Source organism: Myotis lucifugus, unplaced genomic scaffold, assembly GCF_000147115.1.
Source record: "Myotis lucifugus unplaced genomic scaffold, Myoluc2.0 scaffold_90, whole genome shotgun sequence".
Classification (NCBI taxonomy): domain Eukaryota; kingdom Metazoa; phylum Chordata; class Mammalia; order Chiroptera; family Vespertilionidae; genus Myotis; species Myotis lucifugus.
Window position 1 is genome coordinate 208,711 of NW_005871138.1, and position 17,890 is coordinate 226,600.

Here is a 17,890-nt window from a genome sequence, read left to right on the forward strand (position 1 = left end):
AACGCTAGAGGGGCGTGGCGAGCGGGAGGGAGTGGCGGGGCTGGTGGGGCGGGGGCGGGGGCGGGGCGAGCGGGAGGAGGGGTGGGGAGAGCGCTGGGGGGGCGTGGCGAGCGGGAGGGAGGGACGTGGCGAGCGGGAGGGAGGGGCGTGGCGAGCGGGAGGGAGGGGCGTGGCGAGCGGGGCGTGGCGGGGCCGGCGCCTGTTTACGTCCGGCTCCGGAGCGTCAGTGCGTCCGCCGCGTCTGCGCCATGGATATCAGCGACCTCTTCACCAGCTGCAGGAAGGGAGACGTGGGTCGAGTGCGGTGAGGACCCCGCAGCCCCGGGAGAGTGCGGCGCCCTCAGAGCGCCTCCAGCCCTGGGTGTGCAGGGGAAGGCCGCGGGACAGGCGGGCGCCTTGGCCTCAGCACTCGATCCCCCCAAAGCCCCCCCCGCTCACAGGCCACGGAGGGACCACGGCAGCCTCCCTTGCGGGGGTGCGCGGGGCGGGTCTCCGAGGCGGTGCTGGAGAAGACCGCCACGGAAGGCCGGGAGAAGTGGGCGGAGAGGAAGTTCACCCTCTGAGTGCTGGGGGCAGACTGGGGGCAGGCCTGGGACTCCCGATGTGGTTCCTCTCATGCCTCTGGACCTGGCGTTGGGAACATGTAGGGACCAGAATCGGCCTCTGGTCACCGGGGATTCAGAAATTGATAAATGTAGCTAAAGCAAATATGGCGCTGAAATCGCCATCTCAATGGCTCTAACGAAGGGAGACAGTGCCCTATTGGGGGTGGGGAACCTGTCTTCCTTGGCCCTTCCTTCCCCATTACTTACGCCCACGGCTTCCCTTGACCCCTCCCTCACATCGGTGCCCCCTAGGAGTTAGTTGGTAACTCCCAACGCTAAATGCTCCTCCGCACTCCTTCGTGCAACCTGGATGTCCCCCAAGGCGGCCCTGCTCAGTGATGGCTCCACCACCATCCATGATGACCCCCTTACCTGGACATTCCATCAGCTACCTGCCTCCTGACTTCCGCCTTCTAGAATCTGTCTATTTCTTTCCATGCTTCCCTGCCACCAGAATGCCTGCAAGCAGCTTCCTCTTTGGACCCAAGCTGCCAGAGGTCCTGTGGAAGCAGAGCAGGGGGTCACTCCCAAATGCCTGCAGGCCAGTTTCAGCCTCTTCAGCTCAGGGTCTGCCTTTTGTGTTCCCACCTCTACATCCTGCCTCACTGGCCCCTTTGCTTGGAATGTCTTTCCTGCTCTGGTCTGCCTGTCACCTGCCCTCACCTGGGGGAGACTTCCTTCAGCCAAAAAGAATGTCTTCCCTCCTTCCCCTTACACAGGTGTCTTCTCTCCCAGACTATGAGCCTGTCCTGACCTCCCCTTTCCCTGCCCAGGTACCTGCTGGAGCAGCGAGACGTGGATGTGAATGTATGGGACAAGTGGGATAGTACCCCCTTGTGAGTGCTAGGGGATGGGTGGTCAGGGTGGGTGGGCAGCCCCTTCAGTCCTGACAGCTGCCTCCCAGTACTCCTTCCTTCTCCCCCTCAGGTACTATGCCTGTCTATGTGGGCATGAAGAACTGGTACTCTACCTTCTGGCCAATGGTGAGGGAAGGGGACAGGAATACCACCCACCGGTGTGTGTGTGTGTGTACGTGTCTTCAAGGGCTCTAGAGTGTGTGTACACATTTGCAAACACCCTTAAGTCCTCTCCCTCACCCCTACACCCAGTTAGCAAGTACTGTTAGCTCTACTTTCAGAACCTATTCTCTCCTCTGTCCACTTTCCATCTCCATTGCTCCTGCCCAACCCAGCTATAGCATCTCTCCCTGGACCATCTCTCCCTGGATGCAGTGCCAGCCTCATCACTGGTCTTATTGCTGCCCCTTCTGCCCCACCTACAGTCTGTTTTCTATGTTGTAGCCAAGTGGAGCTCAACAAATGTGATGAGCTTAATAAAATCCTCTAATGGCTCCCACTGTATTTAGCATAGAACTAGAATGCCTTGCTTTGCCTGGGAGCTGCTACATGGCCTGCTCTTCCTTCTCTGGCCTCCTCTTTGGCTCTCCCAAGTGCTCACTGTGCCAACCACACCGGTCTTCTCCTTGGTGCTCCAGCGCTCCAAGCTTGCTTCTGCCTCAGGGCCTTTACACGTGCTAGTCCTCCTGTTTAGAACGCCCTTTCCCAGATCTTTGCATGGCCAACTGTCTCACTTGATTCAGGTCTCTGTACATTGTCACCGCCACCGTGCCCTTCCTTGGCCTCCCTCTCTGGCAGCTGCCATCACAGTCACCCTTCATCTTGCTTTGTTTTTCTTCATAGCACCTGATATCATTTGTTAATCTGTTTATTGTCCTTCTGCCTCACTGGAGTGTCACTTCAGTGAGAACAGGAACCTGTCTTTTAATGGTAGTGTCCCCAGTGCATAGAACAGGGCCAGTCTCTGAGCCTATTCTGTTTTGTGTAGTTTGTGGTATGTGTGAGTGAATATGTGTATGTGAGTGTACAGGACTTTGCCTGTGTGCCTGAGCCCTGGGGTCAGAGTGGGCCCAGGGTCATTTAGGAAGGAGTCTCTAGGGCTATGGGCCCTACATGTAGGGAGAAGTGGAGGAGGAGGATGAAGATTAGGATTTCCCCAGGCCCCTCCCCAGCTGCAGCATGCCACCCCATGGCCCTGCTAACTGATGAGCTCTGCTGCCCTTAGGAGCCCGCTGTGAGGCCAACACATTCCACGGTGAACGCTGCTTCTATGGGGCTGCAAGTGATACCATCCGCCGGGCCCTGCTTGATTATAAGCAAGTGACACCCTCCTCCAGGAGGCGGGACTACTATGATGAATTCCTGCAGCGGTGAGATGGAGTGTGGGGCATCTGATGGCCTTTGCCCAGTGGGTCTGTGATGGGTGTGGCCTGCAGGGGGCTGAGAGCCTTCCTACAGGATGATATGAGGGACTGGAGTGGTGAGACGGAGGAGAGGCACTCTCCTGAGCCCTCTTCCACCTGTTCTCTACCCCCCCTCCCGCCCCCCCAGGCTTCTGGATCAAGGCATCCACAGTGATGTGCTCTTTGTGGTGCACGGGAAGCCCTTCCGGGCCCATCGCTGCATTCTGGGTGCACGTAGCAGCTACTTTGCCAACATGCTGGATACCAAGTGGAAGGGCAAGAGCATCGTGGTCCTCAGACATCCACTGGTGCATCCCTCTCTGGGGCGGGAGAGCAGAGGGACAGCAGGGGGCTTGTGCTGGACCAGGCTCTGACCTTCCTTCCCGGCTCTCTGCCTACAGATCAACGCTGTGGCCTTTGGGGCCCTGCTGCAGTACCTGTACACAGGTGACACCCCAGGCCTGGGTCGGGCGGGCAGGGAGAGGGCTGCGTTTCTGTCCAGCAGCAGGTCCAGCTGTAGCCTTGGGCTGACCTTCTACCACCTGGTGCTTTGTCCCCTGCATTGCAAGGCAGTTCCAGTTGCCTCCTGGGTTGGGTTGGGAGACAATGAGCTGGGCTCTGCTAGGGAAGAGCTTATTTCACCCCAAAACTGAGCCCCCTTTTATCTGTTCTGGGGTCTGTAGAACTCAGACAATGGCTCTTGAGGGGAAATTAAGGCAGCATGTAGGCCCAGAAGTCTCGGCAGAGGGACCACCTATGAAACTCTATGTGCCTGGGCACTGCTAACGGCCGCTCTCGGGCTCTGAGCCTCCCACGCTGCACCCAGGTGGCCTGGATGTCGGTGTGGAACACATCAGTGACTGTGAGCGCCTGGCCAAGCAGTGCCAGCTATTGGATCTGCTCAACGACCTGGAGGCCAAGTGCAAGGAAGTGTCTGAGTTTGGTACGTCCAGACTTTGGGGTCCAGGGCGTTGGGCAGGAACTGGCAGGGCCAACCTGGCTTCCTGAAGCTGCACTATCTCTGCAGTGGCGTCCAAGCCAGGCACTCATGTGAAGGTGCTGAGCATGAGGCCCCCCGCAGAGGACCCCCGGCTCCGGGAGGACCTGGCCTTATTGGCTGACTGTGCCCTGCCCCCTGAGCTCCGAGTAAGCACACAGGGGCCTGGGACTGGGCCTGGTGGGCAGGTGACTTACCTGGGGACAGCTGTGGTAGGCAAGCCCCACATTGGGGTTCAGTTCCTTCTGTGGCCTTGAGCCATTCACTTCCCTTTTCTGAGCCTAGTTGTTTACTTTTGTTGTTTGTCTTGTATTTAAACCTGCAAATGAAGTTGCAGTTCACCCCCCTTCACCCCTCCAGGATCAAGCTAGAGTGGGCTCTTGGCTGAGGCCAGCCACTCTGCCTTCTCTCACCTACATTATCTAATGGTGTCTCCTCTCCCTTCCCCCAGGGTGATCTTGGGGAGTTGCCTTTCCCTTTCCCTGATGGCTTCAACAGCTGTCCTGATGTTTGCTTCCAAGTGGAGGGTTGCAGCTTCCTCTGCCACAAGGTGCTGTCCACCCCACAGCTCCCTAAACCCCTGTCTTAAGCCCTAGGCCAGCTTCTGTGGGCATAGCCCAGGCCCTGGCCTTTCCTAAGCCCAGCCTCCCCCAGGCCTTCTTCTGTGGCCGCAGCGACTACTTCCGGGCCCTGCTGGATGACCACTTCCGAGAGAATGAAGGGCTAGAGGCCTCTGGTGGCCTCCCAGCCATCACCCTGCATGGCCTCTCGCCCCACGTCTTCACCCATGTGCTCTACTACATATACACCAACCACACTGAGGTGCGGACTGGGGTGGGCTGTGTGCACTGTGCCAGGGGCAAGGGGTGGGGGGCACAATGGTCAGGACAGGTACACAGCCCATGTCACTGTGGGGCTTCAAGGGTCTGCCCAGGTCCTCACTGGCTCTGAGGGACAGGTTTCCCATGAGGCTGGAGAGCGAGTGTGGGGCCCACTTAGATTTTTCTTTCAGGCAGAGGAGTCCTCATTAGATCCACGACAGGAATGAGTGACAAGACCTATGTCATGAGCACTTGACACTTGGGGACAGAGTGTCAGCCACCTAGGGCCTCCAGCTTCTTCAGCCAGAGGACAGTGACGCTGGGTTCCCACAACAGTGGGAAGCCCTGAGCCCCTGCCTTTAGTTTGCTGCAGACCCCTAGGGTTCTCTGCCTCCCTGTGTCTTCACCTGCCCCAAGGCCGCCCCTAACATAGGGTGACATGGGCAGCAACAGATAGTGCCAGAGTACCCTCTGCCAGGGTGTTCTCTGGCAGGGTGTGTGCGCGCACACGCAAAGGTTACTGTAATAAAGAAGCCCCCAAATATGGTAGCTTACAGAAGAGAGAAGCTTCTTCCTCCTTCAGGTGGAGGTGAGTACCCTCTGGCAGGCTAGTCCGTCTTGGACTGCAGGCCACGTACAGCCCATTTCATTAATACATTTTTACTGGGACACAGCCGTACCCATTCATTTCTCTGTGATGGTTTTGCACAATGGCAAAGCCGAGCAGTTGTAACAGAGACCCTGTGGCACAGTATTTACCACCTACCCCTTTAGAGAACCCCTCCTACCTCTTTATTTCATTTCTCCTGCGGTATAGTTCAGCTCTCTGGCCCCTGCCACCTAGCATCCACCTTGGCCCATCCTGACCCTAGAAAGAGCTTTGCCACCCAGAGGGCAACTTCTTAACGACTCAGAGCAAGGACTTGGGCTCCAAACCTGGTTTTACTCTGGGTTAGCCTCGCCCCTACCCCAGAGCTGGGTGATCTTGGGCTAGTTACTCAACTGTTTTGTGTCTCAGTTTCCCCCTCTAGAAAAGGGTGATACTGATAGTTATTAGCTCCTAAGGACTTGTGCAAATGAATGTGTATGTTGCAAGTACAGTGCCCGGCACAAGTAAGCACCATGCACATGGCCTGTGAGGGGCTTAGCAGAGGTCCTGTTTGCTCCGTTTCCAGCCTGCTCCCTGTGGCCATCCACCGTCTGGGTGGAGCACATGGTCTCTCCCAGCACAGGGTACAGCTATGGCTGTGCCCTCAATCCCACAGCCTCTATGGGTGGGAAGGAGCTGGTAAATAGTTACTCCCCCACCTTTTTAGTAGGGTCCTTGCCTCAGTTTTTACAGAAGCAACTTCTGTCACTTTTCTGGCAGCCTTTTAAGGCAGACATGATTGTGTCTGCATCTCACAGAGGATCTCAAGCACAGAGGTGACGTGATTGGCCCAAGGTCCCACAGCTAGAATTTCCAAGCTCAGGTCTGTGTGATTCAGAGCCCAGGCTCTGCCCTGCCTGAGCCATGGGAACCCCAGACTCTGTGTCCCTTCTGGTCCCATGGATGCCTGCAGGGGTCTGGGTCAGGTACCTGGCAAGGGGAGGAAGCTTCTGCTCTGCCCGAAGCCTCCACCTTCTGGCCAGCAGGTCCCAGCCTTGCTGCCAGCCCCTGAGAGGCCTTGGTGACCTTAGGGTGCACCCTCCCTCATCCCTTTTTTCACTGCAGGTGCCCCCGGAGGTGGCCTATGATGTGCTGAGCATGGCCGACATGTACCTGTTGCCGGGCCTGAAACGACTGTGTGGCCGCAGTCTGGCCCAGCTGCTGGATGAGGACAGTGTGGTGGGCCTGTGGCGCGTGGCCAAGCTGTTCCGCCTGGCACGCCTCGAGGACCAGTGCACTGAGTACATGGCCAAGGTTATCGAGAAGGTGGGCCGGTGGGAGCTGCAGTGGGTGGGGGCAGGCTGTGGTGGGTGGCAAGCAGCGGTGTGCCCTGAGTGTGCCTATTCACAGCTGGTGGAGCAGGAGGACTTCTCGGAGGCCGTGAGGGAGGAGGCGGCGGCTGTGAGAGGCCGGCAGGAGCAGGACTCCATCCCTCTGGTAGATGACATCCGCTTCCACATCACCAGCGTGGTGCAGACCTACAGCAACATTAAGGAGATGGAGCGGCGGCTACACGCACTTGAGGACCTGCTGGTGTCCATTGGCCTGGACTGCTGACTGACACTGGGCCACGGGCTCCCTGTGGACTACGCATGTGGTTTGGTCGACCATGTGCTCCACTGTGTGCTCCTTGCACCCTCCAGGGCATCGTGGTGTGTGGAAGAGACTCGTTGAGGCTCCCTACCCTGGTGTGCTTGGAGGCCCCAGGGAGGGTTACCTAGGATGAGCTTCCTCCCCCGTGCACAAACCAGCCCCCTCAGCCCTGGGCTGGGCACCACTCAGGGAAACCTGGGGTGGGATCTCTTAGCCTCCTTCCCCAGGTCCCCCTCCCCTCCACTCTGGCTCTCCCTGGCTGCTTGCTTCCTAAAACCAAGCCACCTTCTCACAGGCACAGAGATGGCCAGGAGGGAGCAGCAGAGTGTGTGGCAATAAAGCTTGAATTCACTGGGAACCTGAGCCCGGGAAGATGGTGAGATGGGGTGTAGGGGCAGTTTCTGGAGTTGGGGACCCTCATGGAGAGGTTTAGGTGCCCAGCAGGGGCTACTCAGGGATTAGGGGTTGCCCTGGGTCTATGGGTCTTGAGTAGGCAACCCCTGTTTGTGGGGGCCCTGAAATCTCCCAGCTGAACTCCTCATCACACCCCTGCCCCGGAGCAGGACTCCCCTCAGGGCACAGCTTTCCCCTGGGCTCCTTGTTGGTGAAGTCACACTGACCAACTGCCTGGCCTGGGGGCCCTGGAGGATGTTGAGTGGGATAGGGCTGACTGAGGACGCAGGCTGCTTCCCCCTCAGGCCAAGTAAGGATTGGCTTCTGAGCCATAGCATTTCTAGCACTCATTCACTGAGCACTTACTCTCTAAGGAAGGCTGTTCATATGGCCGAAGTGTCTGATCATCCCTGCCCATGATCCCAGGCACCGGGACAGGCTGGGCCACAGGCAGGACCGAGGAGAGGCCTGGCAGCAACTGGCTCTGCAATCCCAGGATGCAGGGCCGGGAGAAGTGGGTGCAGAGAAGTGAAAGGGGGAGGAAGCCCTGACTCTCCCACTCCCCACCCCACTGGCCACTGGCTGTGTTGGGCCTCGTTCCAAGAGGGGGACTGTACCTCCACTTCCCCTCAGCCCCAGGCCAGCCTCCTCCTGGACGTTATTAGGGAGGTCAGAGGTGGCTTTCTCAGGATGCCCTTCAGGCTTTCAGACCCCTACATAGCCCCTATCTGGTCCCTGAGGCCCAGGTGTTGTGTAGGTAGCTAGATCTTAAAGGAAGAAAGCAAAGGGAATCAGACATTATTGTTTCACCAGGAAGTTACAGCTTCACACACTCCCAGGGAACCACTGGTCCTTTCCTGCCAATCACTGGGGCAAGGGACAGAACAATGAAGGGGGAGGTACACAGTGCGGAGTAGGAGTAAATTGGCTCAGGGAGGTGCTTCTATGAGGCATGCGCATAGAGCCAAATGGCCACAGAGGACTGTCAGTCAAGCCTGGGGGAAGAATGGATTGGTTGGGGTGGTCCCATCAGAAGCTCCGGAAGCTTGGAAGTTGATTGGTTACTTTGAATACACGGGTCCTTCCCAAACCCAGGTAATCTAATCCCAGGAAACAAAGCCAGTCCCTCTCTCCCTCCCTCTCAATAGCACACGCTCACCCTTTCCTTCACTTGTTCTCACTCCATAGCCATGTGGCCTTAGCAGTCGCATGGCCATTCTCTAAACACAGGCTCCAGGCCGAGCCTGGATACAGCAGCACAGCTAGGATTGCAGCCAGGAACCCGAACCAAGCCAGCCGGGTGGTGAGAAACTGTGGACTGGACTCGGCTTTAACGTGGCCCAGGGTCTCTGGACGCTGGGTCTATTTCTGGCCCTGATGTCCCATGGCAGGAGGGACAGCGATGGGACATGGGGAACTGCCTTCTACTTCCACCCAAATGAATCTTACCACCAGACCTCATCCTCCCTTGTGGGTCTCCCAAAATGATTTTTTTCTCAACACCTCAAGGACCCACGTCCATCGTCCATCGGCAACAGAGCTGCACCCCAAGGCCTCTCGCTCGTCTGCTTTGGGAACAGCAGGCTGAAATCCGAGTGGTGCTCGGAGCTGGGGGAAGAGTCAGAAGCTCACTGTTCTTCCACCGGCGGGATGCTGGGCATGGTGGCCCTCCCTGCAGTTGTTTCATGTCACTTGACACTTGTTACTCTTGTTGTTTTCCAGAACTTGGGGGAATCTTTTCCTTTCCCTCTCCAGTGCATTTCATCTGTGTTGGTCCAGTAGGGGAAGCTGTAAGGGCTGAAGGACAGGATGAGCGATCAGTTGAACAAGTTAGCAGGTAGGCTGGGAGGAGTGGTGAGGAGGGGGAGCTCGCCAAGCTGACAGGGGTGGCCCTGCTGGTGGAGGGCAGGGTTTATGCAAGGTCCTGGGAGTCTGAAGGAGCCTGACATGAGACGAGGGGTCAGCATGGCCAGAGGCCAGGAGTTCCCACCCTGGCTCTCTTACTGCCTGGTCGCTGTGCCGTGCCTGTTTGCCTCTCTATAAATGGGAAGTCATTTTCATAGTAATTCCTTGCTTGGGGTGTTAGTTACTACTTGGGCAGGGCTCAGTGCAGCACTGGTTGTAAGTGCTGAGCCTAGAGAGGAGGTGTGAGTAGGAAGTGACGGGGGAGGGGGGCACTGACTTGCATATTTGAAAGTTTACTTGGGTGTGCCCCACAACCCCAGCTTCTAAACACAGGACATGATGTCCCAAAAAGGAATGGAGGAGGAGTGCTGAGTGGGAGTTGGGGGTTCATCTGACTTGTGTGTAGTTTTCTTTCTTTTTTTAAAATGTTTTTATTGACATTTAGAGAGAGAAGAAGGGAGAGGGAGAGAGAAACATCGATCAGCTGCCTCTTGCACACCCCCTAACCGGGATCGAGCCCACAACCCAGGCATGTGCCCTGATGGGGAATCAAACCAGCAACCTTTCGGTGCATGGATGACACCAACCAACTGAGCCACACCTACCAGGGCACTTGTGTGTAGTTTTCCATACTTTTAGAATATGTGGTGTGTAGCTGTACTACGTTAAGAATGGAAAAGCACACCTATCCCTCACTTCATTTTAATTAATTCGTGATAAGTGCAAAACGGCTGAATGAAAAAATATAAATTTTCATAAATTTAATTGGGTAATACACATATTCTGTCCTAATTCAAGGTAGCCACATACTTTTCACTGCAGGAAAAATAGATCAACAAACACTGACAAAATAAGCAACAACGGAAAAGAAACACTGCTTATACACATAATGTAATGTAGGGGGATGGTTTGTTTATGCCCCTGAGAAGAGAAAAGGAGTGATGGTGGGGCAGGGCGGAGACAAGATCAGTAGCAGTGCTGTGCTGAGTCATACTAAAATTGGAAGCAAAAAGAAAAGCCAGATCCTAACTATTTAAAATATTATTTGGTTTATCATTCTTTTGCATTAATTTTGATTTTAAAAATTACAGTATTATCTTGATTACTAAGATTTTTAGTGCCCCATTACATTTTGTGTCTAGGTGAGTGGTGCCCATTATGGTATCTATAATAATAAAAGCATAATATGCTACTTAGACCTGGCATCATTCTGGACGGCCTTCCAGACGACCTTCCGGACAAAGCCGGGGCTGCGAGGGAAGCCCGGGTCCCAGGTGCCAGAGGGAAGCCGGTGCCGGTGCCAGCAGCCTGGGGAAGGAAGGCCTACTCTTGCACGAATTTCGTGCATTGGCCTCTGGTTACAAATAAACAGGAAATAAGCAAATAGCCTCTGAGTTGTAATCACGGAAGGAAATTATGGAATAGATGTGGCTGCAAAGATGTCAGTGCAGCTTCTGTTTCCCCAAGGGAAACATGGGCTCATTCAATCCACCTTGGGTGTGCCCCACAACCCCTTTGGCCCTGACCCAAATAGTTGTTACAGGAGGTAAGTCTACAATGAAAAAATAAAGTATTTTTTTTTCACCCATTCTCTAATATTCTCTCCACCTGAAGGAAAAAACAAAGAATGAAAAATTTGCATCATATCTTCTTTCCTCTGCCTGGAAAACTACATAGCCTTCAATGCCCCCTCCCACTGCAGCAGCCTGAGAAACCCAAGGCAGGGTGAGGTTGCCACCTGGCCACTGGCTTCGCAAAGTCAGGAGTGTTCTTGCCAGGACTTAGGGCAGCCTTAGTCCCTGGAGCAGACATTTGAAGGTATAACATTTTTCCACTTTGGGGAAAACTGTACCAGAGAACTCCGAGTCAGGTACTTCTGAAGGAAGAGGCCCTGGGGCCCACAAGCCTTAGGGCGTTACTGCCTGAAGAAGGTTTAAGATACATAACCCCTGGACACAGACAATAGGGTGGTGAAGGCCTGGGGTGGGGCTAGAAGAGGTCAATGGGGGGGAAAGGACATAGGTAATACTTTCAGCAATAAATATTTTTTTAAAGGAAAGATACAAAGAGTGGCACAGTGGCACTACACCTGGGGCTTTGCCACCCACCCTCCCTCTCTGGGAGGCAGCAGGGTGCCTAAGTCTGGAGACTTGGGCTGGGACTCAGTGTATGGCTTTGAGCAAATCACTGAATCCCTGAGAGCCTCAGTTTACTTAGTCTAAACGGGAGCAACAGCACCAACCACACAAAGCTGGTGTGAAAATTAAATGGGGACATTGTTCCTGGACAGGACCTGGGCCTTGAGCAGGTCTGCTTCCGGCCGGCCTATAGCTTGTGAGTTCTTGACTTAGTGCAGGAAAGATTTCCCAGTGCAAATCCAGGTGATTTTGAGAGTGCATTTGTTAAAGCTGGGGCCAGGGAGGCAAAGAAAGGGCGTAGGACAGCAGAAGCAACAGGAGAGAGCCTGGGCGGGGCTGCTTTGGGTCTCTGGAAATGTTACAGGAGAGAAATGAGCTTTGGCTCATTGAGAAAAGTCACAGTGAAAAGTGAGCCAAGGTGGGGCTATGGTTAGCTCATTGGAAAGTCAGAGAAAAAGGGGGCCTTGGAGACAGGTTCAGGGGGTAAGCCCAGGACGAGCTGCCACTGCCCAATGCTCCCCTGGTTACAAGTCTCATGGGGACCCTTAGAGTTTAGGAGATAACACACAAAAGGGAGAAAGGAAGGCGTTAGGGCGTGCCTTAGAGCAGCAGTTGCCAACCTTTTGGGCCTCACAGACCCTCAAACTTGGTCACCAAACCTTGTTGGTTTTACCTCTTTAAGAGCTGCTTCCTCAGTATCCCCTTCTGTCCCCACTGCCACAGGCCCCTGCCTCACCAGCAACCCATTCTCACGGCCCTGTTGGCATCTCCCAGGCAGATTCTGAGCCTGAGTCCCCTCCTTGAAAGCCTTGGTGTGCACGCTTCGTTCCTGGGCACAGCCTGCTGGCTCTCCTTGATTCTGAGGCCTTTTTCGGGGGCACTTGGCTTATTTCCCAGCCTTCCTTGCCCCAGTTCTAGATGGGAACTGAAGTACTAGATGTGAGCTCTGCTTTGTTCCTTGAAAGGCCCAGGCCTGCCCCTCTCCTCCTTCCCCTCTGGTTGGCTGGAACCAGGATGCAGGGGCAGGAGCTGGAGCAGCCATTCTGGAATGCGGGCTGGAAGCTGCCTGCTCCAGACTGCAGGTTCAGGAGAGCGAAAGGGGGAGGAGAGAGACTCCTGCTGCCTCCTCCCGCGAGCCTCCATCCTGGTCTGGTTGTGTCCTCTACCTGAAGCCACAGGCTGAGCAGTGCTGCTCCAGTGACACCCCCTCCAGCCACAGCTGTCGGCCCCCCTGTGGCTGGCCCAGCACTGCACCTACCCCAGGGGTTCCCTTCACCACTGTCCTTGTTTGGGTGCTGGGGAGGGGGCCCTAGGTTTCCCCAGCCATCCTGAAAGTCCCAGGTCTGGGACCAACCTCTACCACCAAGTCTTCCCCTGAGCCCCATGAGCTCCCACACCCACTTATCTCCCTGATCTCCACAGGGCCTTCCCTGGAGGGAACACTGGCCTGCCGGCCAGGCCCCTACGTGCCCTGTCCCATTTCTTGACCCTCCGCTCTTCAGTGCTGCAGTGGCAGGTTGTGCTGAGCCGGCACGGCCATGGGTGAGCCTGAGAGGGGGCGGTGAAGGATTTAGAAAAGACAGACAAGAGAATAAAGCTGAGGCTGAGTGGGACGCTGCTCTCTGATGGAGAGACAGCGCCACAGCCTGCAAGCCGTGTCTTTATTGTATAGTCCAGCCGTGGGCAAACTACGGCCCCCGGGCCAGATTCGGCCCGTTTGAAATGAATAAAACTAAAAAAAAAAAAAGACCGTACCCTTTTATGTAATGATGTTTACTTTGAATTTATATTAGTTCACACAAACACTCCATCCATGCTTTTGTTCCGGCCCTCCGGTCCAGTTTAAGAACTCATTGTGGCCCTCGAGTCAAAAAGTTTGCCCACCCCTGGTATAGTCAGATTCCACGAGGCAAAGTAAGGGCGTGGATACAACGTTCTCATGGGTTTCGAATCCACTCAATTACATGCGCCTGAACTCTATCAAGCTCACATCACTCAGCCACGTGGGACCACAGGTTCGGACCATAAGGTCACGCTTACAGCTATAGCCTTTGGCTATAATTGGGCTGGGAGGGCTTTGCCCTCCAAGCTGGGACTTGCACGTGGCTTTGTCATGAGAGGACTGTGCCCTCTCATTAGTCTGAGGCTTGAACCTGTCCAAACACCGTGGCCGCTCTCCACAGCAGGTTTGTGTCACCCTGTCTTCATTCTGTGGGGCAGCCCCAGGGCCAGGCACGGTGTCTGGCAGGCACACCACGAGTGCTCGGTGGGGAGCTCCTGTAGCCCCGAATACTCACCCGAGGCAGGAAAGGCCAGGTTTGACTCTGGCTCAGAGCAGAATTTGGTCAGGGGTGAACAGAAAGGGAGCGCCTGGGGGGAGCGGCCTCTGTCCTTCAGGTTTGCCTGTCGGAGGGACCTCTGCACAGAGGGCAGGGCCAGCTCCAGCCACACCCACAGGACCTGCTTCACGTGTGTGGAGCTCAGTAGGGAAGAAATATGTGGGGCTCATGTCCAGAAATGACTGAGAATTTCAAGACAGTAACAGCAGAGCAATAAACAAGACACGGGGCTCTGCTAAGTGTGGGCCGCAGGGACGGACCGCACAGGTTGCACATACGTGAAATCGACCCTCAGTGCCAGGCTCAGTGCTGTTCCAGAAGGGCCTGCATCCCTCTCACCGTCCCTCTCTGGACAGGTATCTCATCAGGGGTCCCCCAGAAATCAGATGGAGATCTAACGCAAGGACACAGCCTCCTGCAGCTTGTTCGGGTGGTGAGGACAGAGAGCTACTGCGTAGACAAGCAGAACAGGTGCCAATCAGAGGAGGAGAAGGCAGGGCAGGGCAGGACCTGGGGTGATGGGGAGACCGTAGGGTGATCGAGAAAGGCTTCATGGAGAAGGTGGCCAGCAGGGAGCAAAGTGTCATGTTGGGGACAGTGGACATGGGAGAAGGCAAAGGCAGGGTGGTCAGCTGTGGGGCCAGAGGGAAACGGAGGCAGAAGTGACAAGATTTACTGCTGGGTCAGGTGCAAGTGTGGGACCGAGAGGAGTGGAGGATGCTCTTCGGAGCTTTGGCTGAGCAGCAGTAGAGCTGGGGTACCCTGTGCTGAGATGAATGAGGCCTGGGCGGAGCCGGCGTGGCTAAGATCAGAGCTTGTTTCTGGGGTGTGAGGCATCCGGGTGGCGCTGCGGAGGAAGTGTAGTCCAGAGCTGGTGGCCCAGCTCCTCTGTATGCAGGTGGCCGAGTCTGCCACGTAACAGAACACATGCTCACTCTGCTTCAGGGCAAACGTCCCCGAGTGTGGAGGACAGAAAATCGGGCCCACATACGTAGGTTTGCATCAGAGGATGGGCTCAGCCCAGGCTCTCAGCGCTGCGCTCTCTGCAGGGACTGTTGCAGTCTCGGATCAGGCAGACAGACAGAAAACACCATTCAGAAAACATCGGTTTATTATGATTAGCTGTGGCATATTGGTTCCTTTAATAGTTTTAAACTGATACATGTGTCCCCACTAACAGCATACACATAGGGGGTGTTGAGCTGCAGTGACAATAGCAAACAGGTGAATTGCTTAGAAAATCATTGTGATCCTAATGGGTTTTTCTTAGCAACGGCGAGAGAAAGAAAAGGTAGCTCAGAGCCTTGCTACAGGGTGCTGAGCAGAGCCAGGTGGGTGTTCAGAGCACCCTTTTGTGCTCTTGCTGTGAGCCCCAGCGCCCCCCAGAAGCTGAGGGGGAAGCTGGGGTTGCCAGTGGGTGGAAGGGAGGCTGCCCATCCACACACCCCGATCCCTGCAGAGGAATGGGGCCCTTTGGGGTTGGGAGCCCCCACTGGCTGCAAGTGACATTTTTGCCTAGAAATATTTTCCGGGTCTGAAACCCATTTCTGTATGGACCAGCGTGACCTCGGGGTGGCAGGGAGAGGCGCTGTGTCCACGTCAGTGCTCGGGCTTAGTATCCCCATGTGTCCATCCCTCCAGGTGGGTTTGGATCAGCGGCATCGCTGGGGTCTCCTCCCTGGCCGCCTTTGCCCTCCTCTCACCTTTTCAAGGCCAGGCTGTGTGGGAGACCTAGCTTCCCTTCCAAACCCAGCCCCTCCGCGCCACAGCCATGGCACGACTCTGAAGCTCCAGGTGTCAGCTCGCAGCCGTCAACACTGAGAGCGAACTCAACTGGAGACTCGCCTGGAGCACTTCAGATGATGCTCCAGACACAGCAGGTGTGCGCTCACTCAGCAGGTGGGCCTGGCATGGTACCACCCCCTCTCCTCAATTTGGATTCAGTCCCAGTTCAAATAATTGTTTTCTTTTTTAATATAGCTGATCCTTTAACCAGATATGTAAATGCGATTGAATCTGTCTCTGTAAAAACTTTCATATAAATAAATTCATGCCTAATATTTAATTTGGGAGATGGTATTGCAGTCACTGCTTTCAGGAGAGGTGGGGCAGGGGTGAAAGGGCAAAGGCAGGGTGGTCAGCTGGGACCAGGGTGGGAGGCTCAGGTGAGAATTCCTGGTCTGGGCTCAGGGGGTCTTGTGCGTTTGGTAGTTTGCAATGTAGTTTCTGCGTTTGGTAGTTTGCAATGTAGTTTCTGCTTTTCCTTAGCTGCGGAGCACAGACATTCACACAGCTGCCCAACTCAACAGGCACCAACCTTCTCTCTCAGTGCATTCTTACATTCCCCCCCCCAAAGGGAATCCAGAGAAACATGACGGGGCAAGGGGAGCCCCTCTCTGTGGGGCCCTGGGCTCTGCCCCCAGGGGGTGGGGGCCTGGGCACTTCACCTCTCCCGAGGGGCAGGGGCAGGAGAACACAAACCTGGGCCCGGGCAAGCAAGCATGACCGGGCTGCCCACTGGAAGGGGACCAATTCTAGCCTCGCCATGGTGTGGGCAGGTCCCTGGAGGGAGGGCAGAGGGGCTCCCCTCTTGGAGGTCTGGAGAAAGCCCTAGAATAGGGTGTGGGTGAGGGGCAGTTCTGCTGCTAGAGGAAGAGGGTGGGAGACCCAACTCCCAGAGTCAGAGGCCCTGGCAGGGAATCTGCGCCTCTGCAGCCTAGGGCTCCTGCCTGCACCTGCCATGGGGTTCAACTCCCAGCAACTGCCCTCCAGTGCCCCGGCCCCCACACAGTCATCGTTACACTAAGGGGCCTCCTGAGGTCACGGCCAGGCTGACTGAGAGGGAAGGTATTCCTGCAGTGGGCAGTGATCCCCTTTATTGCTGGCACTAAGTGAGGGCTGCGGGCGGGGGTTGGCACCTGAGAAAGGCCGGTCAGGTGCGGGCCTCAGTAGGAAAGGTTGGCCCTATTCGCCAGCCTCGCCTGCCCACCGCCCACCTGGCTGCAGGGCCACCGAGTTGGGACTCCCTTCTCCTGCCACCAGAGGTAGCTGTGCTGCCAGCACTGAGCTTCCGGGGCTGCTGTGAGCCCAAGCAGTGGGGGCCAGGGACAAGCCTGCCACTGCCACTGCCACTGCGGGCGCTGGGGCCTGCCTCCGGGGTTGTGCCTGGATGCCTTTAGCACAGGGTCCCCAGGCTAGCTTGTCCCCACTCCTGTGCGGAGGCACGAGCCCCCTTGGTCCCACCACCCGTCTACACATCGTCTCTGCTTTAGAAGATACTTTCCTCTTCAATACAATCATCTCAGTGTCAAGTACAACAAGTCATGGAAGGAAAGGCAGCCCCTGAACACCCAGCTCTCGGTGGGCAGCCTCAGGCCCCCTGAAGGGAAGGAAGGAGAGCAGGGTCTCCAGCCATGTTTCATGCCACCCCAACGCCCAGCTCCTGCTGACCGGGAGCTGACAGGGGTCATGGGGGCGATGCATTCTGAGGAAGCGTGAGGCATTTTCTGGGCCTCAGGGGGCATGTGAGTCTGCCTGGGAAGCTGGGGCCGACCACCATGGCCAGAGAGAGGCCAGCCTGAGGCCGTGGGGGTGGGGGTGGGAGGTGGCTGGAGGGGTGAGCAGGAGAGGGACTCCTCCAATTATTGCAGTCAGGTGTCCCGGAACACCAGGAATCCCTGGGAACCCTGCGGGAGCTAGGAGAGGCAGGGCAGAGGCTGTGCTGTGTTTTAAGGATATTCCAGCACATTCCGTCTCTGGAAAACTGCCTTCACGACCCTTCTCTGTTTTTGCATAAAGAGTCTACCCCTTCAGGTAGATCCAGGGACAGGACAACCTAACGTAGGACAAGAGTGCCTTTTTTCTTTAGTGAATTATGCTAGGGATTCCTCCAATTCGTAATTTTTTTTTAAGTCACATCTGAGAGGTCAGCTTCTGCCCTTCCTCTGCCCACTTCCCCAGCTGTGGGCCGGGGGCCTGGACGTGCGCTCAGGGTGGGGACCCTGTTCTCGCCGCTGCTGTCCTTTGAGAGACCCACATCTTTATTTCATGGAAGACGGAGTTGGTTACTTCAGGAAGCTCTTTGTGGAGAACGTGGTAGGCACCTTCGTAAATCTGCAATTAGGAGAGACAGGAAGTCAGGGCTACAGGAAGCTACAGGTGCGGGGAGGGAGGCCACAGGTGGCAGCCAG

The 17,890-nt window shown here is 55.9% G+C and overlaps 2 protein-coding genes across 9 annotated transcripts in view; one reads left to right on the plus strand and one right to left on the minus strand.

Annotated features, from left to right (window-relative positions):
• The first annotated feature begins 172 nt into the window (after positions 1-172).
• On the plus strand, positions 173-10,807 carry ABTB1 (ankyrin repeat and BTB domain containing 1). 6 transcript variants are annotated; one of them, XM_014458031.2, is made up of 12 exons: positions 173-304; positions 1,379-1,441; positions 1,533-1,588; positions 2,688-2,832; positions 3,014-3,173; positions 3,267-3,312; positions 3,692-3,808; positions 3,893-4,011; positions 4,314-4,412; positions 4,517-4,684; positions 6,398-6,598; positions 6,683-10,807. In XM_014458031.2, exons 1-12 carry the CDS (start codon positions 249-251, stop codon positions 6,887-6,889), a joined length of 1,437 nt encoding a protein of 478 aa, XP_014313517.1. In that variant the 5' UTR covers positions 173-248; the 3' UTR covers positions 6,890-10,807. The 6 variants fall into 6 exon arrangements, with proteins under 6 accessions (XP_014313517.1, XP_023611907.1, XP_014313520.1 ...); XM_014458033.2 differs by having other exon boundaries at positions 261-304; positions 1,379-1,412; XM_023756141.1 differs by lacking the exon at positions 1,533-1,588 and having other exon boundaries at positions 225-304.
• A 5,645-nt stretch (positions 10,808-16,452) lies between these two features.
• The window catches only part of MGLL (monoglyceride lipase), a 102,431-nt gene continuing 100,993 nt past the window's right edge, over positions 16,453-17,890 (minus strand). For all 3 annotated transcript variants that reach the window (XM_006091300.3, XM_023756143.1, XM_006091298.3), the window contains exon 8: positions 16,453-17,813. In XM_006091300.3, coding sequence (XP_006091362.1) covers positions 17,688-17,813 — 126 coding nt within the window. In that variant the 3' untranslated portion in view covers positions 16,453-17,687. The remainder of the gene's footprint in view (positions 17,814-17,890) is intronic.

Bases quoted from the DNA above. Each gene is read 5' to 3' on its own strand.
- ABTB1 (XM_014458031.2), top strand. From the start codon at position 249: ATGGATATCAGCGACCTCTTCACCAGCTGCAGGAAGGGAGACGTGGGT. The intron at 1,589-2,687 runs GTGAGGGAAGGG...TGCTGCCCTTAG, and splicing joins ACTCTACCTTCTGGCCAATG to GAGCCCGCTGTGAGGCCAAC. The intron at 3,809-3,892 runs GTACGTCCAGAC...CTATCTCTGCAG, and splicing joins CAAGGAAGTGTCTGAGTTTG to TGGCGTCCAAGCCAGGCACT.